Genomic DNA, 25,906 nt, shown 5'->3' on the forward strand with positions numbered 1-25,906 from the left:
TTTCCTGGAAGCATCAATGATAGAACGGACAGGCTGAGAAAGGAGTGAGTGAGCCAAAGTTAGCCTGAAAGATACCAAGCTGTCAGGTGCAGAGACTGTAAGTTGGGATGTAGTAGGGACTGCTGATGCTGAGTAAGCAGAGAAGGAAACAGAGGAAGAAGTATGGGCTCCCTGGAACTGAGTTGAAGTAGAAGGGAGAACCAGTGTTGCCTGGGCCACCGTGGAGCGATGAGAATCATGGTGGCTCGTTCCCTCCTGAGCTTGAACAATGTCCGCAGCATGAGAGTTAGAGGAGGAAATGCATAGAGGAAGAGATTGGTCCAATCTAGGAGAAATGCATCGGGTGCCAGACGGTGAGGGGAGTAGAGTCTGGAGCAAAACCGGGGCAGTTGATGATTGTGAGGAGCTGCAAAAAGGTCCACCTGAGGCGTGCCCCATTGAGCAAAAAAGGCATAGGGGGATGCATCTCTGGTGATGACTAGATGATGAGGAGGTAGATGGAACAGTAGACCTCTGGATAGATTTGAAGATGTCAACCACCAAAGTAGCGACTGTCAAAAAGACGATGTCACAGATATGTGTTGTGAGCAAGGATCCGTCGCTTGTGACCACTGGGTTGCTAGGGTCCATTGAGCATTGCGCAGGTGAAGACGTGCGAGGGGGGTGACATGCACTGTCGATGCCATATGCCCCAAGAGCACCATCATATGATTTGCAGAGATGGTAATCTGTTGAAACACCTGCAGACAGAGATGAAGGATGGTCTGAAGGCAGTTGGATGGAAGAAACGCCCTCATGAGAACAGTGTCCAGAATGGCGCCAATGAATTGAAGTCGCTGTGTTGGAATGAGGTGCGACTTGGGTAGATTGATTTCGAAACCCAACAGTTGAAGAAAGCGAATGGTCTGGTTGGTGGCAAGAAGTACCGCCTTAGGAGAATGAGCCTTGATCAGCCAGTTGTCCAAATAAGGGAAGACTTGAAAATTGTGAGAGCGGAGATAGGCTGCTACCACAATCAGACACTTGGTGAATACCCTGGGAAAGGAGGCCAGACCGAAGGGTAGCACCTTGTACTGATAATGATTTTGATTGATGAGAAAGCGTAGATATTGTCTGGACGCCAGATGAATAGGAATATGTGTGTAGGCCTCTTTAAGATCGAGGGAGCATAGCCAGTCGCCCTGAGTGAGAAGAGGGTAGAGGGTGGCAAGAGAGAGCATTTTGAACTTCTCCTTGACCAAACATTTGTTGAGATCTCTGAGATCTAAGATAGATCTGAGGTCTCCGGTCTTTTTGGGAACTAGAAAGTACCGGGAGTAAAATCCCTGACCTCGCTGATCTGGAGGAACTTCTTCGATGGCACTGAGAAGAAGGAGGGATTGAACCTCTTGAGTGAGAAGGAGGGACTGAGACCTGTTGGAAGCAGACTCTTTTGGAAGGCCTAATGGAGGAGGAGTCTGAAAATTGAGGTAGTAGCCATGGGCGATGATAGAGAGCACCCATTGATCGGTGGTAATTACCTCCCATCGGCCCAGAAAAAATTGGAGGCGACCTCCGATAGGTTGTGGAAGAGGACATGAGGGAGGAAGACTGGCGATGCCCTGGAGAAGAGAGTCAAAAGGGCTGAGTTGGTTTAGGTTGAGCAATAGGCTTTATTGCAGGCGGCTGTTGTTGGCGAGTCTGTTGGTGCTGCTGTTGCTGCTGTCTCCGAGGCTGGGGAGGATGAGGCTGAATCGGCCGAGCAGAGAAACAACGCTGATACGACGTCTGTTGTCTAAAAGGATGAGCAGGAGGTGGCTTCTTTTTGGTTTTCAATAAGGTATCCCACCTCGTCTCATGAGCCGAAAGCTTCTGTGTGGTGGTATCCAGAGATTCTCCAAACAGCTCGTCACCCAGGCAAGGAGCATTGGCAAGGCGGTCCTGGTGGTTAACATCAAGTTCTGAGACGCGAAGCCATGCTAATCATCTCATCGCTACAGACATTGCAGTAGCTCGGGATGTCAGTTCAAATGTGTCATAGATGGAACGGATCATGAACTTCCTGAGCTGAAAGAGACTGGCAGTGCATTGCTGAAAAGCAGAAAGCTTGCGGTCTGGTATATATTTTTGAAAAGTGGCCATTTGCTGAATAAGATGTTTCAGGTAAAATGAGAAGTGAAAAGCATAGTTACCTGAACGGTTGGCCAACATAGCATTCTGGTAAAGTCGTTTACCGAATTTGTCCATAGCCTTGCCCTCTCTGCCAGGAGGGACAGAAGCATACACACTTGAGCCTGCAGATTTCTTCAGGGTTGACTCCACCAGCAAAGATTCATGTGGCAGCTGAGGTTTGTCAAACCCTGGAATGGGAATAACCTTATAAAGTGATTCCAATTTTCTTGGAGCTCCTGGGATGGTGAGAGGAGTCTCCAGATTTTTATAAAAAGTTTCCCTTAAGATATCGTGAAGGGGTAATTTCAAAAATTCTTTGGGAGGTTGGTCAAAGTCCAAAGCATCAAGGAATGCCTTGGACTTTTTAGAATCAGACTCTAATGGGATTGAAAGGGTGTCTGACATCTCTTTAAGAAACTTAGTGAAGGAAGAGTGCTCCGGCTTACTAGCAGGATCCTGCACAGATGGGTCAGCCTCATCTGATGAAAAATCATCCTCGGTACCGAGGGGGTCCTCGGAATCATCCCATAAATCAGGGTCACGTACCGATGGAAGGCGGCCCTGAGATAGAGGAGTAGAGGATTCGGTATGCCTGGTTTTAAGTACCGATTTGCCGGAACGCATCGACACCGTACCTGGTGAATGTAAAGCGGTACGGGTGTCAGAAAGTGGTACCGGATCGGAGACTGAATGAACAGCTCGACAAAGAGACTTTGGTTCTGCCGACAAAATAGGCATAGACATGGAAAAGGCAGATTTAAGCGGTGCCGATAACGTCGATGCCGACAAAATAGGCTGGTCGACGATCGGTACCGTAGGCTCAGTGGGTACCGACACTGGAACGTTCGGAGTTAGAAGAGCCGGGAGAAGGTGTTGTAATTGCTCCTTAAGCTGGACCTGGAAAATGGATGCTATGTGCTCATCCAGAGATGGTCCTGATGGCACCGGTACCGCTTTTTTCTTGCTCGGTACCTGCGCTGCAGCTCGACGCTCAGGCGAAGTCGATGCCGATGAAGAGGCAGTAACTTCTATCGGAGCGGAGCGTTTACGGGGCTGGCACGCAGTCTGCAGGACTTGGCTTACTGCATGTTCGACTGGCGGGCCGAGAACTGTAGGGGATGGCTTCTTAGCCGGCTTACCTGTGGGGTGCGACACCGAAGATGTATCTTGCGGTGTCGAAAGTACCGGGGCTGATTTGGAGGAAGTTGCCGATGCCGGGGTCGATGCCGGTGGAACTTCCATAGCGGCACCAAAAAGAAGCTGCTGCTGAATCTGGCGATTCTTCAAAGTTCTCTTTTGAAGAGAAGCACAGCGGGTACACGTCGCAGCCCTATGGTCTGGACCCAAGCACTGAAGGCACCACTTGTGCAGGTTGGATAACGAAATAGGGCGTGCACACCGCTGACACTTTTTAAAACCCGGTGAAGGGGGCATGAAGGGAAAAACGGCAGTAGCAAAATCGAAGCCCGAGGCTTCGATGGTGCCAACAGGCCCCACCGGGGCCAACCGAAAAAAGTCAAAAAATATGGACTTTTTTTTTTTTTATAGTTAACTAGAAAAAGAAAGAAAAAGAATGTGAAGAGTTTCACGAAGAAAATAAATTCGCGAGCGGGAAGGCAACAAAAAGTATTTTCCAACAGCTGTTGGAAACGCGACTTCTTAGCTCCGCGGAAACTAAGAAACTGGGGACCGCGTGCCTCTGTCGGGCGGGAAGGCATTCGCGCACGCACGGTGCGGCCTAGCTAGAACTTTCTAAGTTCTTAGAGTGCAATCACTCTAAAATTGTCCGTACCGGGGCTCTTTCGGTGCCGTCACCCATCAGTCAAGAGTATGCTGCCTGCTTGTCCTGGGATAACCTCTGTTTTCTATCCGATAACAAATTCTTAATCCACAACTGAACTTTGCCTCCTATCCCATGACTCTTTAATTTTCTCAGGAACCTCTCATGAGGAACTTTGTCAAAAGCCTTCTGAAAATCTAGATACACTATATCAACCAGCTCACTTTTATCCACATGTATATTCACACCTTCAAAGAAATCAAGCAAATTGGGGTGGAGGGGTGGAGCTTAGTTCTGTGGAATTGGAGGCTTTCTACAAAGTCCTGTTGGGTAGTTGGAATTAACCCACAGGTCCTGGAATAAAGTGGGATTGTACAAGAAAGAACAATGACATAAAGGAAAAATAAAGTACAGCAGATCAGAAACTCCTCTGCACAGTTCGCTTGCAGAAGGAAAAAACTGAATGGGGCACCATACTACACTGCACTATGGGACATGGTGAAAGCTGCGAGTGTCTGTTCTGCAAGACACCGTTTGTGGGTTGGGATTGAACACCATTTGTACAGATCCGGAGTAGATTAACAGAATATTGGTTTAAGCCAAGACATAAGGCAAGCACCTCTAGGGGTACTTTTATTAAACTGTGGTACGTGCTTGTGCGTGCTTACAACACATTAAAAAGGCTTACTATGGGACACGTGCTGGCATTCCGTAGTTAAGCTTGCCTTTTTGCGCTTGTACACCATGTGCTAAAAATATATTTTCTAATTGCCTTGAAGGGCGTGTTTGGAGTGGAAAGTGGACATGATGGCGCTAAACATTTAGCGCATGAGGCATTGCTGTGTGCTAATTTATTAACACAGTGTTAGTACATGGGCCCTTATCACCTACAAAATAAGTTTTGGTAGGGGCTCATACGGTAACTTTATTTAATGGCTGCATGCCAATTACAAAATTAACATGTGGCCATTAATTTGCAAAATGGGAAAATATACCATTTTCTGGCCATGACAAAGATGGACTTAGCATGCATGAAAGACGCGCATAAGCAGCACACTAAGGCTACTTTTGCAAAAGGACTCCTTAATTACTGCAGTTTTCCTATTTTAGAATGCACAAGTTATAGACATTTTAGTTTCTGTTACTGTACTATATATTTCATTAAAACAAAGTAAAAACTGATTACTTGTTAATAACTATATAAAATCAACACATTGGATCTGCAATCTGTTAACGTTTCTATTTTATCTTTTGCAATCTATAAAAACAAAACAATGAAAAGTCAAAACTTACGGCGTTCTGCTTTATCTTTTTTGAACTGAAGGTATATGTCCGTTACAGAAGTCAACAAGACCTGTAACTTCTCTACACTGTTAGTGGAAGAACAGAAAAAGGAGGTTAGTTAACTACATCATCCACAGGCAGATATATAATTAGATTTAAGGACCATGTTAATAATGTGATTTAAATTACAGCAAGAGTATTATGAAAAATTCAGCTCTCATCTTACTGGTCAACTTGCAGAGAGAAGGGGAGGGGCTAAGAGCACACAAGGCACAGAAAAAAGCCATTTTTCTGCTCCCTGTTCTAGCCCCTCCACTTCTATCCTGATAGCATTTGCAGATCTGCTCTACCTCTACCTTCCTGTATACAAATTAGAAGCACTGGAGTTAACTAGGTAATTAATAAACAATTAGATGAAAATGATTTTTGTTTCACCATCCAGAAAGGGGGAATTGAACTGGATACTATTCCATGCACAGAAATTGGGATTCAGCTGACTGCAGAGGGATGGAGGGTGTCATTTGATCCATCAGGCCAGGATGATGTGTGGCAAAGGAAAAGGAATGAACACTGAAAGGAGATGGGGAACAAAAGGCTGAATGCAAATGCTGAATGCTTAGGAGCAAAGGATAAAAAAAAGAGAGAGAAGGGGTTAAATGTAAGCAGTGGGGGCAGTATAAGCAGGGCTGGATTAACATTATATTGAGTCCTAGGGTAGTACAAATTTGTGGGCTCCTATCCTAGACCTCCATTTACTTCTTTTCTCACTACTTCAGAGTTACATTCATTTCTTCCAACAGTCTGGGGACAGATGGATCATTGAGAAATACTGGTGGGGACTACTAGAATGGTGGGGGGTAAGAAAAGAAGGAACTGAAGGCTAGATGCACTAAAGAGTATTGGTAAGACCGTGTGGGTCTGCTCTGATCTGATTTTTAGCCAATTCAAAAAAAGCTATTGATGCACTAAAAAGTTTGCATACAAATGATGCATGTGGAGGTTCATCATAATCTCTGATTCTCCCGTCCAATTCATCACTGTGGGTGCGACTCTCACACATGCGCAGAGCCAGCAGGGGAAGCCCGAACAGCTGAGAGGTAGGGGAAGCCACAAAAGCAGCCTCCTGCCACTCAGCTGTTCAGAACTGGAAACCTTTTTTTCCTTTCTTTTTTTTAAAAATAGGCACAGATGCTGTGTGTTACACACGCACAATATCTGCCCCATTAAAAAAAAACAAACAAAAAACCCCTCCCCCACCAATGTTTGCCTTTCCCGACAATCCCTGATAAACGTGGCACCAGGAATCCCCCTCCTGCCAATTTTCTCTGGGATGAAGGGGGGATTGGCATGGCAGGAGAGAGTGGGCATCCCTCCTGACATTTTTTCTCATGCAGGGGAGGGGTGGGCATCCCCCCTGCCTTTTTCACTGCCATGGTAATGGGGGGGTGTTATTCAGCATCTGTGCCCATTAAAAAAAAAAAAAAGGCTAAACTGTGGTAAGACAGGTAAGCGACTGGTGTTGACTAGTCTGTCCGATTTCCAATTCAAATTGATTCACTGATTCGAATCAATTTGTTTTTGTTTTTTTTTAAATTGGCCTTGCTGATTTGGTTACCAACCCTCCCCCTTCAAGTAGGAGTAGCAGCGCTTCCTCTTACTGGCTCTCCACTGCCGTTCCTGCTATAGAGGGCGAGAGTCAGGAATTGCTGCAGCCCCCACCCCCCTGGCCTCCTGCTCTTACTTCCTGCGATACCAGCAATTACGGCAGCCTGCAGAGAGAGTCACCGGTGCTGTAGGCTGCCGTCGTCCTCAGGAGCACATTCAATCTCCTGCGGTCCCAACCCTCCTCTGACATCAGGGGCATGATCACGGCAGACTGAACATGCTCCAGAGGATGACTGCTGCCTGCAAGGATTGCTACAGTGTTCCAGAGGATGACTGCAGCCTGCAAGGATTGCTGCAGCATCAGCAATCCTCTCTGCAGGCTGCCATAATTACTGGTAACTGAGCGGGTAAAGAGGTAAGAATGGGAGGCCTTTGGGGGGAGGGAGGGGAGGAGACCAGGCCTTCAAAGGGGGGAACCAGGCCTTCGGGGGGAAATATGCAGGCCTTCCGGGGGGGATACCAGGCATTCAAGGAGGGACCAGGCCATCAGAGAGGGGTACCATGCCTTCAGGGGGGACACTATGCCTTCAGGAGGGTACCAGGCCTTCAGGGGGAACAACAGGCCTTCTGTGGGGAGGGGAGAACCAGGCCTTCAGAGGGGGGGCACTATGCCTTCGGGGGAGACCAGGCCTTCATAGGGGGGACACGAGGCCTTCGGGGGGTAACTCCAGGCTTTCGGAGGGGGCCTTCAGCGAAGCATGCAGGCCTTCGGGGGGACCAGGCTTTCAGGGGAGAATGCAGGCCTTCGGAGGGGCCCAGGTGTAGAAGTACATGGAGGGAAGGAAGGGGGTTCAAAGACAACAATATACCGGACCTGGGGTGGGGGGAGAAATAATGGGTCTAAAAACAGAGGTGAGGGAGAGAGATGGTGGACAATGGGATGGAGGGAGGGAGGGAAGGAAAAGAGAGGGAGGGATGTTGGACACAAGGGATGGTGTGGAGGGGGGATAGAGATACTGGACAGGAGGGTAGTTGGGAAAAGAAAAGGAGAGATGGTGGACCCTGAGAGGGGGAGAAGGAGGGAGAGATGCTGGATATAAAGGGTAGTTGAGAAAATGAGAGATGGTGGATCTGGGGATGGTGGGGTCCATCGCTGCAGCTGCGGGGATGGAGTCGAAAAAAAGGAAAAATGCCAGACCTCCAGGGGAGGGAAGGGAAACAAGATGGTTAGTATGGAGAAAGAAGAAAACGACAAATGGGCAGGAGACCTTGGCAAGCGAATTATCATAAGACAAACAGAAACCAGAGCCTGGAATCAACCTGATTCAAATTATGATCAAACAACAAAAGGTTGAAAAAAATAATTTTATTTTCTGTTTTGTGATTACAATATGTCAGATTTGAAATGTGTATCCTGCCAGAGCTGGTGTTGGACTGCGAACGTGAGCTAGGATTTAATAGAGAGGAAAAGTCTTTTTTGTTTATTTTGTTTACACCACAGCGCCAATGTGGGTAGGAGAGGGCAAAAGGGGTGAAAAGGCTATAAACCCACCAGAATGTTTGAAAAATATACCCAATTGGGCAGGAAAATTGAATTGAATAATCGATTCAATAGGCTGAATCAAATTAAATTTTTTTTTCCTGAATTGGGCAGCTCTAGTGTTGACCAGTCGCTTTTTTTGGATCGCTAAAAGAGATCACTTTTTTGGTGCATTGGGAAGCCATGTTAGAGCATCAATCGCTCTGCTAGTTTACATGGCATTTCAATATTAATGAGCTTATTTCAATGGTCAGATTGGAGAATGAGTGATTGTGCAGAATGTTTTCTACATCGGGTCGGTAAAGGTGATCTTTGCTAAACCAGTCAACCACGCAGTGAGCTGTTTTCTACATCGGGTCGGTAAAGGCGATCTTCGCTAAACCAGTCAAAACTAGTTTAGCAACGATAGTTAGACAATTGCTGACTTTAGTGCATCTGGCCCTGAGAATCTAATAGAAAGAAAATGGGAAGATTAAGAGAGGGGAACTGGTGGGGACACAGGAGGAGGAGTTCCTATTGGGGAATGCCCTTCCCAGTCTCTTTGGTAAATTGTACTCTGGTTCCTTGACTCTTACATGGGTAGTAAATTACAGATAAGTGTTATAGTGGCTGCAATATTTAGAAATGCACAAGTTCATTTCCCACTTCCCCATGTGAGATTTTAGTATTCAACTTATATAGTGCTATTAATTATTTGCTTTAAAAAGAACAGAATTTTACCATTTAATTGCCCTGTGCATTTGGTTCTCTGAAGGTGGATAGATTATAAAAGATTATTTTCTTGTATAAATCTTTATTGATTTCCAAATATTAATAGTGCAATACAGGTAAATAAACATATAACAAATCAAGCAAATAAGCAACCATTTTATCACACCCACCCACCCACCCACCAATTAATTAATCAATAAAAACACAAATGTATATATTTTCTCAATAACCTTCTCTTATTTAAAATAATAATACAATCCCACCCCTTCCCACCCTGGATGTGTAAGGAAATAAACCAGAAATTAAAGATAAGACGATTATAGAGAAGTAAAAAAAGATGTCAACGGGCCCCAAACCAGTTTAAATAAATTACTATGCCCCCAGCATTTCCGCATTCATTTTTTCATACCTATAGCTGGAGCATAGATTAGCCCACCAAAAAGGAAAATTGAGGCAATCATAATTTTTCCAATTACGTGTTACCATCTGATACCACATTCCATTTTTATGCAGTAAAGCAAAGGTACATTTGTAGCAATACAATACAACTTCTTGTATTCCGCAATTTTCAACAGGGAATCACTGTGGCTCACAGCAAGAGGATTTCACATTCTTGGCTCAGGGTTTTAGAGATAAGTGAATTTAATGTTGATAGCTCGGGTTTAGAGGAAACAATTAATGGGATGGGGAGGAGGAATGTCCTCGGACAGCCTTTAGTAGCTACAAGAAGAAAAGGTATGTCTAGTTCATTCCTGAAGTGACAGTATGTGCTGAGCTGCTGCAGATATGCAGGCAAACTGTTACAGATGAATGGCCCTAGGAACTCAAAGGTGGAGTTAAATAGCACAGTTACTTACCATAACAGTAGTTATCCGGGGACAGCAGGCAGATATTCTTAACATGTGGGTGATTTCATCCATGGAGCCCCGTAGCGGATAGCCTCGCAAGCAGACTTGCTTGAAGAATTTTCAAAAAGTTTGCGAGTGCCTTCCCACCGAACATAGGTCGTGCGTCTCCTCTGAGGTACCTCAGTTCAGATAGCTAGCTAAGAAGCCAACCAGGGGAGGTGGGTGGGTCGTGAGAATATCTGCCTGCTGACCCTGGATAACTGTTACGGTAAGTAACTGTGCTTTATCCCAGGACAAACAGGCAGCATATTCTCAACATGTGGGTGACCTCCAAGCTAACCAGAATGGGATGGTGGGAATGTTGGCAAATTAGGAGAATAAATGTTGTAAAACTGCCTGGCCAAAATGGCCATCCCGTCTGGAGAAAGTATCCAGACAATAATGAGAGGTGAATGTATGAACCGAGGACCAAGTGGCAGCCTTGCAGATTTCCTCAATAGGAGTTGATCTGAGGAAAGCTACAGATACCACCATAGCTCTTACTTTATGGTCCGTGACTCGACCCTGCAGAGGGAGACCAGCCTGAGCATAGCAGAAAGAGATGCAAGCAGCCATCCAGTTGGAAATGGTTCTCTTGGAAACTGGATGCCCCAACTTATTTGGATCGAAGGAGATAAAAAGTTGATGAGAAGTTCTGTGAGGTTGAGTGTGTTGCAAGTAGAAAGTCAAAGCACGTTTACAGTCCAGAGTATGAAGATGAGAATGAGGCTTTGGAAAAAACACTGGAAGAACAATGGATTGATTGAGATGAAATTCTGAAACCACTTTAGGTAAGAATTTAGGATGAGTACGGAGGACCACCTTGCCATGATGGAATACTGTGAAAGATGGATCTGCCACTAGAGCTTGTAGCTCACTGACTCGTCTAGCAGAGGTGAGCGCAATGAGAAAAACCACTTTCCAAGTGAGATATTTAAGAAGAGCCAAATCTATCGGTTCGAAAGGAGGCTTCATCAATTGAGCAAGAACAACATTGAGATCCCAAACCACTGGAGGCGGCTTGAGAGGTGGTTTGACATTGAAAAGTCCTTTCATAAATCTGGAAACCACAGGATGAGTAGACAGGGGGTTCCCTTCGATAGGCTGATGAAAAGCAGCAATTGCACTTAGGTAGACTCTAATGGATGTGGATTTGAGGCCAGATTGAGATAAATGCAGCAGGTAATCCAAAACCGAAGACAAGGAGGTAGATTGCAGATCCTTGTGATGAATAGTACACCAAGCAGAGAATCTGTTCCATTTCTGGGTGTAACACTGCCTAATGGACGGCTTCCTGGAAGCCTCTAGAATATCCTGTACAGATTGGGAGCACTGTATAGTGGCAGTTAGGTTGAGAGGTACCAAGCTGTTAGGTGTAAAGACTGTAGGTTGGGATGAAGCAGAGACCCTTGACTCTGTGTAAGAAAAGAGGGAAATACTGGTAGAAATACAGGCTCCCTGGTGCTGAGTTGAAGTAGAAGGGAGTACCATGGTTGTCTGGGCCACCAAGGAGCTATAAGAATCGTGGCATGTTCCTTCTTGAGTTTGACAAGAGTCTTGAGAATCAGAGGGAATGGAGGGAACACATAGAGAAATTGAGTCGTCCATTCTAGAAGAAAAGCATCTGCCTCGAGGCGGTGAGGAGAGTATATCCTGGAGAAGTAATGAGGCAGTTTGTTGTTGTGGGGAGATGCAAAGAAGTCTATCTGAGGATTTCTCCATTGAGCAAAAATGTGTTGTAGAGGTGAGGAATTGAGTGTCCATTCGTGAGGTTGTAGAAGTTGACTCAATTTGTCCGTCAGACAGTTTTGCTGCCCTTGGATGTAGACAGCTCTCAGGAAGGTGTTGTGAAGGATTGCCCAATTCCAAAGCTTCAGAGCTTCTTGGCAAAGAAGGAGAGATCCTGTTCCTCCCTGCTTGTTCACATAATACATAGCGACCTGATTGTCCGTTCAAATGAGGACTACCATGTCGTGGAGAAGATGCTGAAAAGCTTTGAGAGCAAAGAAGATTGGTAAAAGATGCATGAAGTTTTGAAGGTTATTCGTGATGGGACTGGTAGCCAGTACAGTTGCCTGGTGAAGGCTGTAATCGAGTCATATTTTCTCAGGTTGAAGATTAGTCTAACAGCAGTGTTTTGTATGAGTTGCATTTGGTGGATTAGAGTGGTGTTGATTCCCATGTAGATGGTGTTGGCAGTAGTCCAGCTGTGGTAGTATCATCAGTTGCACAATTAAGGAGAAGTGGTGTTGGTGAACGTATGGTCTGATTAATCTTATTTGTCTCAAGGTGTAGAGGGATTTCTTTCAGAGACTGGAGATTTGTGGTTCCATGGTAAGTATGGAGTACAGTATGCAACCTAGGATTTTGGAAGATTCTTCTACTGGGAATGTCTTGCCCGATCGAAGAGTGATGCTTGTAGGTGTCGTCTGTTGAGGTGTGTGGAAGTATAGAACTTTGGTTTTAGTTGGTGATGTCCGAGTGATTGTTGGTTATGGCAATAAAGAGAAAGATGTCATCTGTGTAGGACAATATGCTTTCATCTTCAAATTTGATGTTACCAAGAGAGCTCATGAAGAGTTTGAATAGGATGGGGGAGAGTGGGGAGCCCTGTGATACGCCACAGAAGGCCCTCCAGGGGTTAGAGAGCTCTCCGTTTATTTTGATGACGTATTCCGTTTTGTAGGAAATCTGAGAACCATCTTAGCACTGTGCCAGTTATGCCAATTTCTGACAGTTTTGTTAGTAGCAGGTGGTGGTCTACTGAATCAAAGGCTGCTGAAATGTCACATTGGAGGAGTATTGTTTGACATCCTGTACTAAGCAGTTGTTTGGTTTTTATAATCAAGGTGAGGAGGAGAAGCTCTGTGCTGTGTTGTTGACGGAATCCAAATTGGGATGGGTGGAGGCATGAGTGTTGTTCAATGTAGGTTGTGAGCTGTTTGCACACGTGGGTCTCGATGATTTTTGTCAGGATAGGTATGCCAGCGATGGGTCTATAGTTTGAGGCTGAAGTGAGATCTGTCTTTGGTGATTTTGGTATAGGGGTGAGTGCTGTTTTACCCATTGTTTCTGGCAAGTGGCCTTGGTTTATGGAGTTATTTAGGAGGCTGGTAATCCAGATGGTGATCTGTTCAGGAACAGTAGTGAGGAGATAAGAGGGGCAGTTGTCTAGGGAGCTACAGTGCACTGACAATTTGGATAGTAGTTTTTTTTTGTATCAGGGATGGACAGGTTGGGGAATGAAGCCCAGATTTGATCTGCTTTGGTGAGTTCAGTGAGCGGTTGAGATGTGTCTAGAGTGTGTGTCTCGGTGGTGAGAGCTTTGGTTACCTCAGATTGAACATTTTTGATTTTGTTGAGAAAGAAGTCTGCTAGTTCTTGAGCTGTGATTTTGCTGAGGTGTCCAGTGGATTCCTGTTTTGGTGGGGTTGTGAGCTGATGCACCAGGCAAAATAGCTTTTTATTATCCAACATTTTGGTACCTAATTTGCTGGTATAGTAGTTTTTCTTGGTCTCTGCTATGTTGGATTTGTATTTGTTTATAGCCCTATGCCATTGTGTTCTGAGTTCTTGTGTGCCACTTTTCCGCCATTTCCTTTCCAGTTGCCTGCATAGTTGATTTGTTTTGTGTGGATGGAGGGGAGTGAGAATATTAAAGTGTTGGTAATGGATTGGTTCCAGCTTGTTAGCATAGTTGTAGTGCAATCTGAAGGGGGGATTAAAGTGTTCTCAACTATGTTCCAGAAGAGGTCTGGTCTTGTCTTTCCTCTAACTAGTTTAACTTCCTTGGTGGCTTTGTAGTTCAGATTTGCTGTTGTGGAGTTTAGGTAGAAGTTTAGTAGGCAGTGGTCTGTTCATGGCACCGAAGTCCATTTGATGTTGGTAGTAAGATTGGAGGGGGCAGATGCAAGTATGTCAAGAGTGTGTCCTTTCTCATGTGTGGGGCCCGAAGGTATGACAGTGATTTCGCAATCTTCAAGGATCCTATGAAGAAGGACAGTCACAGTCTCTCTAAGAGGTGATTCATAGTCAGAACCTCGAATATCTCAACCCTGGGTTTGTCCTCCATCTCCAAATGAATTGAGATAGCAGCAAAGTTTACTAGGATTTAGTATCCCGTCTATTGCAAGGCAACTCATAATTTTAATCTAATGATTGGGGGGGGGGAAGTGTATATGTAAGATATGATAGTGTATATGTAAGATATGATAGTGAGGGAAAAGGGAGAGAACTACAATGATTAATAGGACAAATTAGGTAGGACACGACAGGAGATAGGATAACCGTGTCTAGTCATTCTGCTCAATTGCTGCCATCTCCTTAACAAAAGATAGGAAAGAAAAGCTCTCGGGTAGAGATCTTTCCTCTGGAGGGGAGGGGGCTGATGGTATGACTTCTCCTTCGAAAAGAAATGTGGATCCTCATCAGATTCCCACAAATTGAATTAGTGTCAGCTAAAACATCCTCATAGAAGGGTGAAACCATGCCTGTATGGGTTGTGAGGAGCAATGTCCCCATGCCACAATGGCCCTGAGAAACAGGCTTGCTCTCAGATTCTGGTGAAGCTTCCTCCACCGAAGTCAAGGGAGTACCTGCATAGGCTTGGCATTGATGTCAGTAACGCAAGTGGTGCCAATGTTGGGGACTGCACCAAAAGCTGAGGGCCTAGCAAGATAGGCTGAATAAGCAACATACCTGATGAAAGCATCCTCAATGCAGATTTTATATGAATACCAACAGATCCACTAACTGCTGCTGGAGCATAGCCCAAATTTGTTTATTGAGGTCCACCATCAATGAAAGATGGGGTGTCATGTTGGAAGCAGTTGCAAAGTTGTTGTTGTTGCATCAGGTACCAGATCCCAAGTAGCTGGAGACCCGGTGTAGACACCTCTTGAATGAAGGTGGAGCAGTCCTCCCAGCATTGATGCTTCTCAGGTATAGCTTCTCTCAGTGTCCTAGAACTCCCAACACCATGTGTCAAGTGAAAATGATGCATGTGTTTCTTGTTCTTCGTCCAATGCATAGCACTGATGTCTCTCAGTGCTGAGGATGAGGTCGAATCCCCATGCCTTCTTAAAGTCAGGTTCAATGCTGATCAGTCCCAATGGCCCTGCTCAGGCATCAGTGTCGAGGCAGGTGGCGGCCTACTTGATGCATGGTGCTGACCAGTGGCGGATAAAGATATCTGTGTCATGAGTATAGATGGTCCCGATACAGAGGTCCATTCATTTCAGGTGCAGACCTCGAAGTTGATCCAAGAGCAGACTCCGATGTCATTACTGATGCTGACAATTCAGATCTGGTTCCAAATATTTTCTGTTTCTGAGTCTCTCTAGATTTCTGTATTCTTTTTTGCATATGCAAGCAATGACAAGTTTAAATGATGTGTTCTGGCCCCACACACTTAATACACCAGGAAAGGGTGTCAGAATCAGAGATGGTCTGATTACATCGGGCACAACATTTGAAGCCATTGGGAACCTTTGACATGGAAGGAAAAACAACCATGGCTAAATCAAGCAACTCAATTATGAAAAAAAGGGGCACTCACCATAATAATGAAGAAAGGGAAGTTCCTGACTGAAGCTCAGACCTAAGAGGGCCTGTCAGCTGCACTGGGAAAATCTAAAATACTAGAAGAAAAGATTAAATAAGGAATATCTGAAGGCAAAATGAAGAAACAAATATTTAGAGAAGGCACCCCATGATGAAAATCATCTCTCTGAAAATGAGGCCGAGAGAAGCCATAATATAGCACGTTTGCCTCTCACCATGGATAAAAATAGACTGCTGGTCCCACGTGAGGCCGGCAGGAAGGCACTCACACATGTGGTGGGACTCTGTCTTCAAGATTTTAAGCTATACACATGCTTCTAAGCCGTCTGCACCTGGGATTCCATGGATATGCCACCTACGTGTGAGATTACTATGGCCTGCTTGCCCTTGGAGAATCTTTATTATAGATTTTGAATTAAATGTAAATCATTCTTTTTTTTGCTGAACAAAAGAGCAAAAACAAGGAGTGGAACAAACTACACATGTGAAAGAAACATTTTACATAAACAAATCACCAGTCCTATACTTTCCTCTCAAACCACATCCAACATGTGTGAAGTAATTTAATAATAATCCTCCCACCATGTCCAACATGCATTAAAGCAGCGATTATGACAGGTCACCGAAGACCAGCTACTATGTCGGTCATTCAACGATTTGTACAACTTGCACTTTGCTCCAACACTAACCCCAGGACTTTATAAAAGTAAATGTGTTCTTGTCAGAACATGTTTATACACACATTCTCAAGAATATAGGATAACAAGTCCAAGTGTTACTCTTAAGGGAGAAAAGACCTCAGTGTCTAATAGGGAAAATCAAAGCAACCCATATAGACAGGCTAGTTGCAAATATCACTTGCAGCCAGCAGACACATCCTCGGTCAAAAACTCCCAAAAAGTTGAGGACACAATTTCACAGTGAATTTCAACAGTCTTAATTCTAAGTCTCAAAAAGTTTTCAAAAAAACACTTATCTGAAAATTGTTGTCTTCTCAATCAAATTGCAAACACAAGAACTTGATCCTGGAGCTTGGAAGCAGGAGAAAATCACTCCATAGGAGACAAACTCAGAGCATAGCAGCTACTAAATATCACCACTAGCATAATCCAACAGGGTTCCCTGGTGCGCTTCTTCAGGGATTTGCTGGAAAAAAACAAAAACAGAGCTTAAAAAAAACTCTAAAAGGACAGGAAAACATATATTCCACTGAAGCTCAACTCACAGCATCGATTCACCCGCTTCAATTTCTATCAAGAAAATGGCCCCCCGGCATTCTAACTGATATAGGACTCCTCCTGGCACCACACCCACATGATGACATCAGCATCATGCATATTCACTCCAAAACAAAAGTCAGAGTGAAAAAATTCAAAACAAAAGCATTAGAAAAAGGATTTCCATTCCACACTCCAATTCAAACCAATGGGAGTACAGGATTGAAGAACAAATATCCAGCGTTGTTCTCTCTTAAGTAACAGTTGTTTAAAATCCCCACCTCGAATGGAAGGAAACACACACTCCAAAACCCAGCAGCGTAATTCTTCAAATGAATGATTGTAATCCATGCAATCATTGCAATCCATGCAATCATTGCATTGTAATCCATGCAATGATTGTAATCCATGCAATCATTGCATGGATTACAATCATTCATTTGAAGAATTACGCTGCTGGGTTTTGGAGTGTGTGTTTCCTTCCATTCGAGGTGGGGATTTTAAACAACTGTTACTTAAGAGAGAACAACGCTGGATATTTGTTCTTCAATCCTGTACTCCCATTGGTTTGAATTGCAGTGTGGAATGGAAATCCTTTTTCTAATGCTTTTGTTTTGAATTTTTTCACTCTGACTTTTGTTTTGGAGTGAATATGCATGATGCTGATGTCATCATGTGGGTGTGGTGCCAGGAGGAGTCCTATATCAGTTAGAATGCCGGGGGACCATTTTCTTGACAGGTGAATCGATGCTGTGAGTTGAGCTGCAGTGGAATATATGTTTTCCTGTCCTTTTAGAGTTTTTTTTAAGCTCTGTTTTTGTGTTTTTTCCAGCAAAATCCCTGAAGAAGCGCACCAGCGAAACAGGGAACCCTGTTGGATTATGCTAGTGGTGATATTTAGTAGCTGCTATGCTCTGAGTTTGTCTCCTATGGAGTGATTTTCTCCTGCTTCCAAGCTCCAGGATCAAGTTCTTGTGTTTGCAATTTGATTGAGAAGACAACAATTTTCAGATAAGTGTTTTTTTGAAAACTTTTTGAGACTTAGAATTAAGACTGTTGAAATTCACTGTGAAATTGTGTCCTCAACTTTTTGGGAGTTTTTGACCGAGGATGTGTCTGCTGGCTGCAAGTGATATTTGCAACTAGCCTGTCTATATGGGTTGCTTTGATTTTCCCTATTAGACACTGAGGTCTTTTCTCCCTTAAGAGTAACACTTGAACTTGTTATCCTATATTCTTGAGGTTGTGCTATGTGGATATAGATTTATTTAACAGCCTCTCTTGGTTCTATTTATTTTTTATACACACATTCTCCCATCAAATTTTACAACCATATTCTGCATTGAAAATATGTTTTAATTGTGGAAATGCTTTAGAAAAAGTTACTTCTTTAATGTAAAGCAGCCACAACAATTTATAATTCATAGAGCTTTAACTTTGTTGTATAAGGTATATAAACCTTAAACTTTAGATTATTGTTTAAAATATTCACTTCAGGTGGCAAATGTCATTGCTGTTTATCCAACTCAGATTATCAGCCTAAAATGGATGCATTTCTCATTGGAGTACCTATGTAAACAATTTTGAATAAATCATAATTTCCAAAGTACAAAATAATGTTCATCATTTGGGAAAATGACAGTAGGTTTTTATTTTGATTATCTCAATTCACCTACTTCCTGTCATTAGGATGTGTGCCTTCTAGATTTGCCCAAGTATCACTCAGCAATCCGCCTGGAGACAATTTGCCTTTGATATCCTGGAGACTAGTCTCTATAGTTTCACAGGAGCTGGAGAGCTACAAGGAAATTTCACAGATTTAGTATGCCAAAAATCACAACTTACATGCGCTATATTACCAAATTTTTGGTACATTTCACAACTGGTGATAATACCTCTTGTCGAGAGATTGCCCATTTATCCATACTCACACTTTCTTGTAATCAGACTAATACATAGAGGCTGATGCAAAAAGCTGGAACAAGGTTAGCGCAACATCTGTGTACAATTTGTAGTAAAAATGATAACTGCTAGTTCCATGCATTAGACACCAGTGCAAAACATATTAAAATGAATAGTAAAAGCTAGTAGCTATTTGACACCAATGCAGAGAAATACATAGAAGAGTACTGCTGAGCACAATACAAGAGCTCTGACTCCACATCCGAGGTAATATAGAAGGGTTAGCTAATTCTTCTGCATTACCATCTATGAGGATTTGACACCAGTTTCTTGTGTTTCCTGTGAGCATTAACGGTACCTCCAACTTTTAAAGACAAAATGGGAGGTGACAGCTCTGCTTACAGGTCTGAGCAGAAAGCAGTTACTTACCGTAACAGGTGTTATCTGGGAACAGCAGGCAGATATTCTCATATGTGGGTGATGTCATCGATGGAGCCCAATACAGACAGTGAAAAGTGCACCATTACTTTAAGATTTGAAAAGCTTTGAGACTGCCCGCACCATGCATGCACGAGTGCCTTTCAGTCCGACACTGGCTCGTGGGTCCTCAGCTCCATAAGCAAGCTAAAAAGCCACCCAGGGGAGGCGAGAGGAATATGAGAATATCTGCCTGCTGTCCCCGGATAACTCTTGTTACAGTAAATAACTGTGCTTTATCTTGGGACAAGCAGGCAGCATATTCTCACATCCCTTCCAACTCCCCTGTGGGACTCCCTAGCTTACTGAAATGGGATAGAGGAAGAGATGGCCATTAGAAAGAAAATAAATTCTGTAATACTGCTTGGCTGAAATGACCATCTTTTCTGGAATAGGATTCTAGACAGTAGTGAGATGTGAATATGTGAATTGAGGACCAAGTAGCTGCCTTGCAAATATCTTCAATGGGAGTAGAATGTAAGAAAGTTACTGATGCTGCCATAGCTTGGACCTTGTGTGCTGTAACACGTCCCTCAAGCTGTAGCCCAGGCTGAGCATAGAAGAAGGAAATGCAGGATGCTAACCATGTGGAAATAGTTCATTTGGTTACAGGCTGGCCCAATCTGTTAGGATCAAAAGAGATAAACAGTTGAGGTGAAGTCCTGTGTGGCTTAGTCCTTTGTATGTGGTAAGCCAAGACACGCTTACAGTCCAAAATGTATAGAGCTGTTTCTCCAGGAAGAGAATGAGGCTTTGGGGAAAAAAAACTGGAAGCACAATGGATTGATTCAGGTGAAATTCTGTGACTACTTTTGGGAGGATTTTAGGATGGGTCCTGAGAACTTCCTTGTCATGATGAAATACTGTGAAAGGTGGGTCGCAAACTAATGCTTGAAGTTCATTCACTCGATGAGCAGAAATGACAGAAATCAAGAAGGCCACTTTCCAAGTGAGAAACGTGTAGTTGCCAGTGGTTCAAATGGCGGCTTCATCAGATTGGCTAGGATTACATTAAGAGTGGAGGTTTGGTGTTAAAAAAACCTTTCAAAAACTGGGAAACAAGCGGATGAGTGGCTAGGGGTTTATTGTTGAAAGGAGCATGGAAAGCAGTAATAGCACTGAAATGAACTTTGACCAAAGTAGCCTTAAGTCCAGAGTTGGATAAATGGAGAAGATAGTCTAACACTGTTTCCTCTCTCAAATAGTTTGGTGCCGAACTCCAAAGTGTGGGAGTGGTGGCTGAGAAAATATTTGTCTATATACCGTATTTTTCGCTCCATAAGATGTACTGTTTCCACCCCAAAAAAAGGGGTGAAAAAGTAGGTGTGTCTTATGGATCGAAGACGCCACCCCCTCCTCCCGGTATCTTTTTAAAACACTGTCCACTCGCCCTTTAAAAACATGGCCTGCCCACCGGCCCTTCCTTTTAAAACACCCCCGTCCCGCAGTACCTTTTCAAACTCCCCTTAAGCCTGGTGGTACAGCGGTGTATGGGCTGGCAGGAGCATGCTTTCTACACTGCTGCCTGGGCCCGCCTCGCTTTCTGAATGGATGCATCAGTTCTCATGGGACATGAGATAACCAGCAAGTGGATTAGAATGTTTAGGGAAGATGAGTTTAATAGTTTGGTGAGCGAACGAATCATATGCAAACAGAAACACTTATTTATCTCAGTAGAAACACTTTTTTATGACTGAGCTGATTTGATCATGATATGAAAGTTTACTGTCAAAGGTAACCCCCAATAGTTTAATAGTTGGTACTGTTTCTATTGGGGTAGAATTGAGTTTGATTGGACTGGACAACGATAACCCTTCTTTAATGGGGAACAGCATAGTTTTAGATTTACAAGTATTTAAAGCTAACATATTAGTTCTAAGCCAATTGCTAATTTTATCTAACTTCTGATTGACGATAGAGATCTCATCAGGATTATCAAGATCAATTGGATGGATTAATTGTATGTCATCAGCAAAAGCAAACATAGTAAAACTGATGGACTGTCCTAATGTCAGTAATGGAGCCAAGAATATATTGTATAATAAAGGTGAAAGGATAGGACCTTGAGGGATACTGTATTTGATAGGAAAGGTGTCAGATGCAGTGTTGTTAAATATAACTTTGGACGATCGATCTTTAAAAAAGGAGAAAAACCAGTCTAATACTTGACCTGCAATTCCAATTTCTTGAAGACGATGTAGTAGAAGGTTATAATCAATTGTATCAAATGTGGTGGATAAATCCAAAGAAACGAGAATAACTGATTTGTGGTGATAGAGGTGATAAATGATATTTGTAGTCAGACCTATCAATGAAAGCTCCGTTAAGTGATGTTTACGAAAGCCAGTTTGGTTAGCGTGGAGCGTATTGGTTTTTTCAATAAATTCTGAGATTTAGGTAAAACTACTTTTTAAGTGAGTTTGGCCAGGAATGGAATGTTGGATATTGGTCGGTAATTGGATTTTTCCAATGTGCTGATTTTATGATCCTTGACTATGGGATAAATTACTGCTTCTTTCCAGGATTTAGGCAGCATATTGGTGGATAAGCTTGTTTTAACAAAGTCAAAAAGATAGGGACCAAAAAACGTTTAAAGATATAGGGAGGAATTGCTTCTGTGCTAATTCCTTTAATATTCATTGAGTTTAACAATTTTTGAATGTCTAAGAGTGAAGGAAGAGTAAAATGAGAAAATTTTGAAAATTGTAAATTTACTGTATCATTTTCCAGATTAAGATCATTCAGCTTTATTTGGGCTTTATGTGGTAGTGTTGTTCTGATATTCTTTATTTTAGCTATGAAATGTAGTGAAAGATCCTGTGCCATGGGGGCTAGGGCTGATACAATATTTTTATATGTTCTGCGGACATTGCATAAAGTAGTGTTTTTTGTTTTAGAAAGGAACTATTAAAACTAAAGAGCGGGAAAAGGAGGAAACAGCCGGAACCAGAGGGACATCCAAAAATGGGGAAGCAGGCTGAGGATGAGATAGACACACCACAGGAGAGGGATGAGGATGAAGCAGACACACTACAGGAGGAAGATGAACGGAACGTGGCTCGGGGGCTGGCAGCCCATGAGGGGGTCAACAGGAGCACCAAACCACAAGGAAAACCAACTGAGAAGGTAAACAACCGGGACTTAAATTGCCTATACACTAATGCTAGGAGCCTAAGAACCAAAATGGGAGAGCTAGAAGTTATAGCTAGTAAGGAGGACATAGACATAATTGGAGTCACAGAGACATGGTGGTCCGAAGACAACAAATGGGATGTGGCCCTACCAGGGTACAAACTCTATAGGAGGGACAGGACACACAAGAAGGGTGGAGGAATAGCGCTTTATATAAAGGACTCCATTCCTTCAACCAGGATGGAAACAATAGTAAGGGCGGACGGCTTGGAATCGCTATGGGTTAAGCTGACAGGAGGAAACAGACCAGACATAAAATTGGGACTGTACTATTGCCCACCAGGACAACCGGAAACAAACGACCAGTACCTTGAGGCTGAATTGAGGCAGGTATGCAAAAGCGGAAATGTGGTGGTAATGGGGGATTTCAACTACCCTGGAATAGACTGGAGCATTGGACACTCAAATTGCATGAGAGAAACCAACTTCCTGGAAGCGGTGAGGGACTGTTTCATGGAACAGCTGGTCACGGAACCAACACGAGGAGATGCTACTCTTGACCTAATCCTCAACGGACTAGGGGGACCCGCAAAGGAGGTGGTAGTACTAGCGCCACTAGGAAATAGCGATCACAACATGATCTAGTGCAAGCTAGAAATAGGAACATCAAAGGTGAAAAGAACCACAACGACAGCACTCAACTTCAGAAAAGGAGATTACGAGGCCATGAGGAAAATGGTGGGAAAGAAGCTCTGCAACAGCTCAGGGAAGATGGAGACCGTAGAGGAAGCCTGGGCCCTATTCAAGAGCACGGTGCACGAAGCACAAAACCTGTACGTCCCCAGGTTTAGGAAAGGGTGCAAAACAAAATCGAACAAAAAACCCGGCGTGGATAACAAATGCAGTGAAAAAGGCGATAAGTGATAAGAAAACATCGTTCAGAAAATGGAAAAAGGACCAAACTAGGGACAACCAGATGGAGCACAAAAAGAACTGTCACCGAGTGGTTAGGAAAGCAAAGAGAGAATATGAGGAGAGACTAGCGAGTGAAGCAAAAAACTTCAAACCATTCTTCAAGTATGTAAAGGGGAAACAACCAGCCAGGGAGGAAGTGGGACCATTGGATGATGGAGACAGGAAGGGAGAGGTAAAGGAGGAAAAAGAGATAGCTGACAGGTTAAACAAGTTCTTCTTGTCAGTCTTCACGAGAGAGGATACATCCAATATTCCAGAACCCGAGGAGATCATAAACGGAGACCATGATGAAAAGCTGGTCCAATTAGAGGTAAGCCGAGAGGATGTCCTTCGACAGATAGACAGACTGAAGAGCGACAAATCACCAGGTCTGGACGGCATCCACCCAAGGGTACTAAAAGAACTGAGAAATGAAATAGCGGAAACATTTCGCCAAATATGTAACCTATCCTTAATAACTGGGGAGATCCCAGAGGAATGGAAATTAGCAAATATCACGCCCATCTTTAAGAAGGGATCAAGGGGTGACCCGGGAAACTACAGGCCGGTGAGCTTGACTTCGGTTCTGGGAAAGACACAATCTGCGAACACATAGAAAACAATGGACAACTGAAGGCGAGCCAGCATGGCTTCTGCAAGGGAAGGTCATGCCTCACGAACCTACTGTACTTCTTTGAGGGAATAAACAGCCAGATGGATAAAGGGGAATCCATAGACATCATTTACCTTGACTTCCAAAAAGCCTTTGACAAGGTACCTCACGAACGACTCCTTAAGAAGCTGTGGAGCCACAGGGTGCAAGGGGATGTCCACAGATGGATCAAGCACTGGCTGGAAGGCAGGAAACAGAGGGTTGGAGTAAAGGGCCATTACTCAGACTGGCAATGGGTCACGAGCGGAGTTCCACAGGGGTCGGGGCTGGGACCGCTCCTGTTCAATATATTTATTAACGACCTGGAGACGGGGACGAAATGTGAGGTTATTAAATTTGCTGATGACACCAAACTCTGCAGCAGGGTTAGAACCACGGAAGACTGTGAAGACCTGCAAAGGGACCTAACGAGACTGGAAGAGTGGGCAAAAAAGTGGCAAATGAGTTTCAACATAGAGAAATGCAAGGTCATGCATGTAGGGAAAAAGAACCAGATGTTCAGCTATAAAATGGGGGGATCATTGCTAGGGGTGAGCAACCTTGAAAGAGACCTGGGGGTGATGGTGGACACAACATTGAAAGCATCGGCACAGTGTGCGACAGCCTCAAAGAAAGCGAACAGAATATTGGGTATTATTAAAAAGGGTATCACAACCAGGACAAGGGAAGTCATAATGCCGCTGTATCGTGCAATGGTGCGCCCACATCTGGAATACTGTGTCCAGTACTGGTCGCCGTACCTCAAGAAGGACATGGCAGTACTTGAGGGGGTCCAGAGAAGAGCGACTAAACTGATAAAAGGTATGGAAAACTTTTCATACGCTGACAGGTTGAAAATGCTGGGGCTGTTCTCCCTAGAGAAGAGGAGACTTAGAGGAGACATGATAGAAACCTTCAAAATCCTGAAGGGCATAGAGAAGGTAGACAGGGACAGATTCTTCAGACTGTGGGAAACCACAAGTACAAGGGGGCACTCGGAGAAATTGAAAGGGGACAGGTTTAGAACAAATGCTAGGAAGTTCTTTTTTACCCAGAAGGTGGTGGACACATGGAATGCGCTTCCGGAGGCTGTGATAGGCCAGAGCACAGTACAGGGGTTCAAGGAAGGTTTAGATAGGTTCCTAAATGATAAGGGGATTGAGGGGTACAGATAGAAACAGAGGTAGGTTAGAGAAATGGTCAGGAACCACTTCACAGGTCATAGACCTGATGGGCCGCCGCGGGAGCGGACCGCTGGGCGTGATGGACCTCTGGTCTGACCCAGTGGAGGCATCTTCTTATGTTTGGAGTAGTAATTGATTTTGGCTTGGTTAATTTTTAATTTATAAAAGTTAGCGTGCTCCTTAAATTTATTAAGATTGGACAATGTTTTTTTACGTCGCCATTTTCTTTTGAGGGAGTGTAGCTGCTTCTTGATCAATTTAAGTTCCGACGAATACCAGGGATTTACATAGGGGCTAAGTCATCTAATAAGTTGGTTACAGAAGCGTTCCAATGGAAGATCTTATCGTCGATGGAGGAGTCAGGGGTGATACTGGTGTTCATATGGAATGATGAGGCGATGGCGGAAATATCTAATTTATTGCAGTCACGGGAATTAAACATTTTTGGCTCATGACATGTCGGTTTTGGTGTTGCATAATGCGAAAATTTTTCTATACGTCCTGCTACTGGAGGACTTTTTTAAGAGCAGATTCAATAAAAAGAGAGTGATGCTGAAGTTGAGGATTGTCAAATCCTGGGCACAATTGGAGTCTATATAGCAGTGGTCTCAAACTCGCGGCCCGCCAGGTACTATTTTGAGGCCCTCAGTATGTTTATCATAATCACAAAAGTAAAATAAAACAGTTTCTTGTATGTCTCTTTAGTTATAAATTACAATATTATTATTAGGACTTAGCCAAAATAAAAGATTTATAAACTATAAAGAGTTTCACTTCATGCAAAATTGTCATTTCTTTAATAAGACATTCACTATTTTTTCTGAGGTCCTCCAAGTACCTACAAATCTAAAATGTGGCCCTGCAAAGG

General features: G+C 43.7%; 1 protein-coding gene across 2 annotated transcripts in view; it reads right to left on the bottom strand.

Moving 5' to 3' along the window:
- The window catches only part of TBK1 (TANK binding kinase 1), a 330,489-nt gene that overhangs the window by 59,138 nt on the left and 245,445 nt on the right, over positions 1-25,906 (bottom strand). For both annotated transcript variants that reach the window (XM_033958608.1, XM_033958609.1), the window contains 2 exons: positions 18,414-18,535; positions 5,225-5,301 (listed from right to left, as the gene is read on the bottom strand). In XM_033958608.1, coding sequence (XP_033814499.1) covers positions 5,225-5,301; positions 18,414-18,535 — 199 coding nt within the window. The remainder of the gene's footprint in view (positions 1-5,224; positions 5,302-18,413; positions 18,536-25,906) is intronic.

Source organism: Geotrypetes seraphini, chromosome 9, assembly GCF_902459505.1.
Source record: "Geotrypetes seraphini chromosome 9, aGeoSer1.1, whole genome shotgun sequence".
Classification (NCBI taxonomy): Eukaryota; Metazoa; Chordata; class Amphibia; order Gymnophiona; family Dermophiidae; genus Geotrypetes; species Geotrypetes seraphini.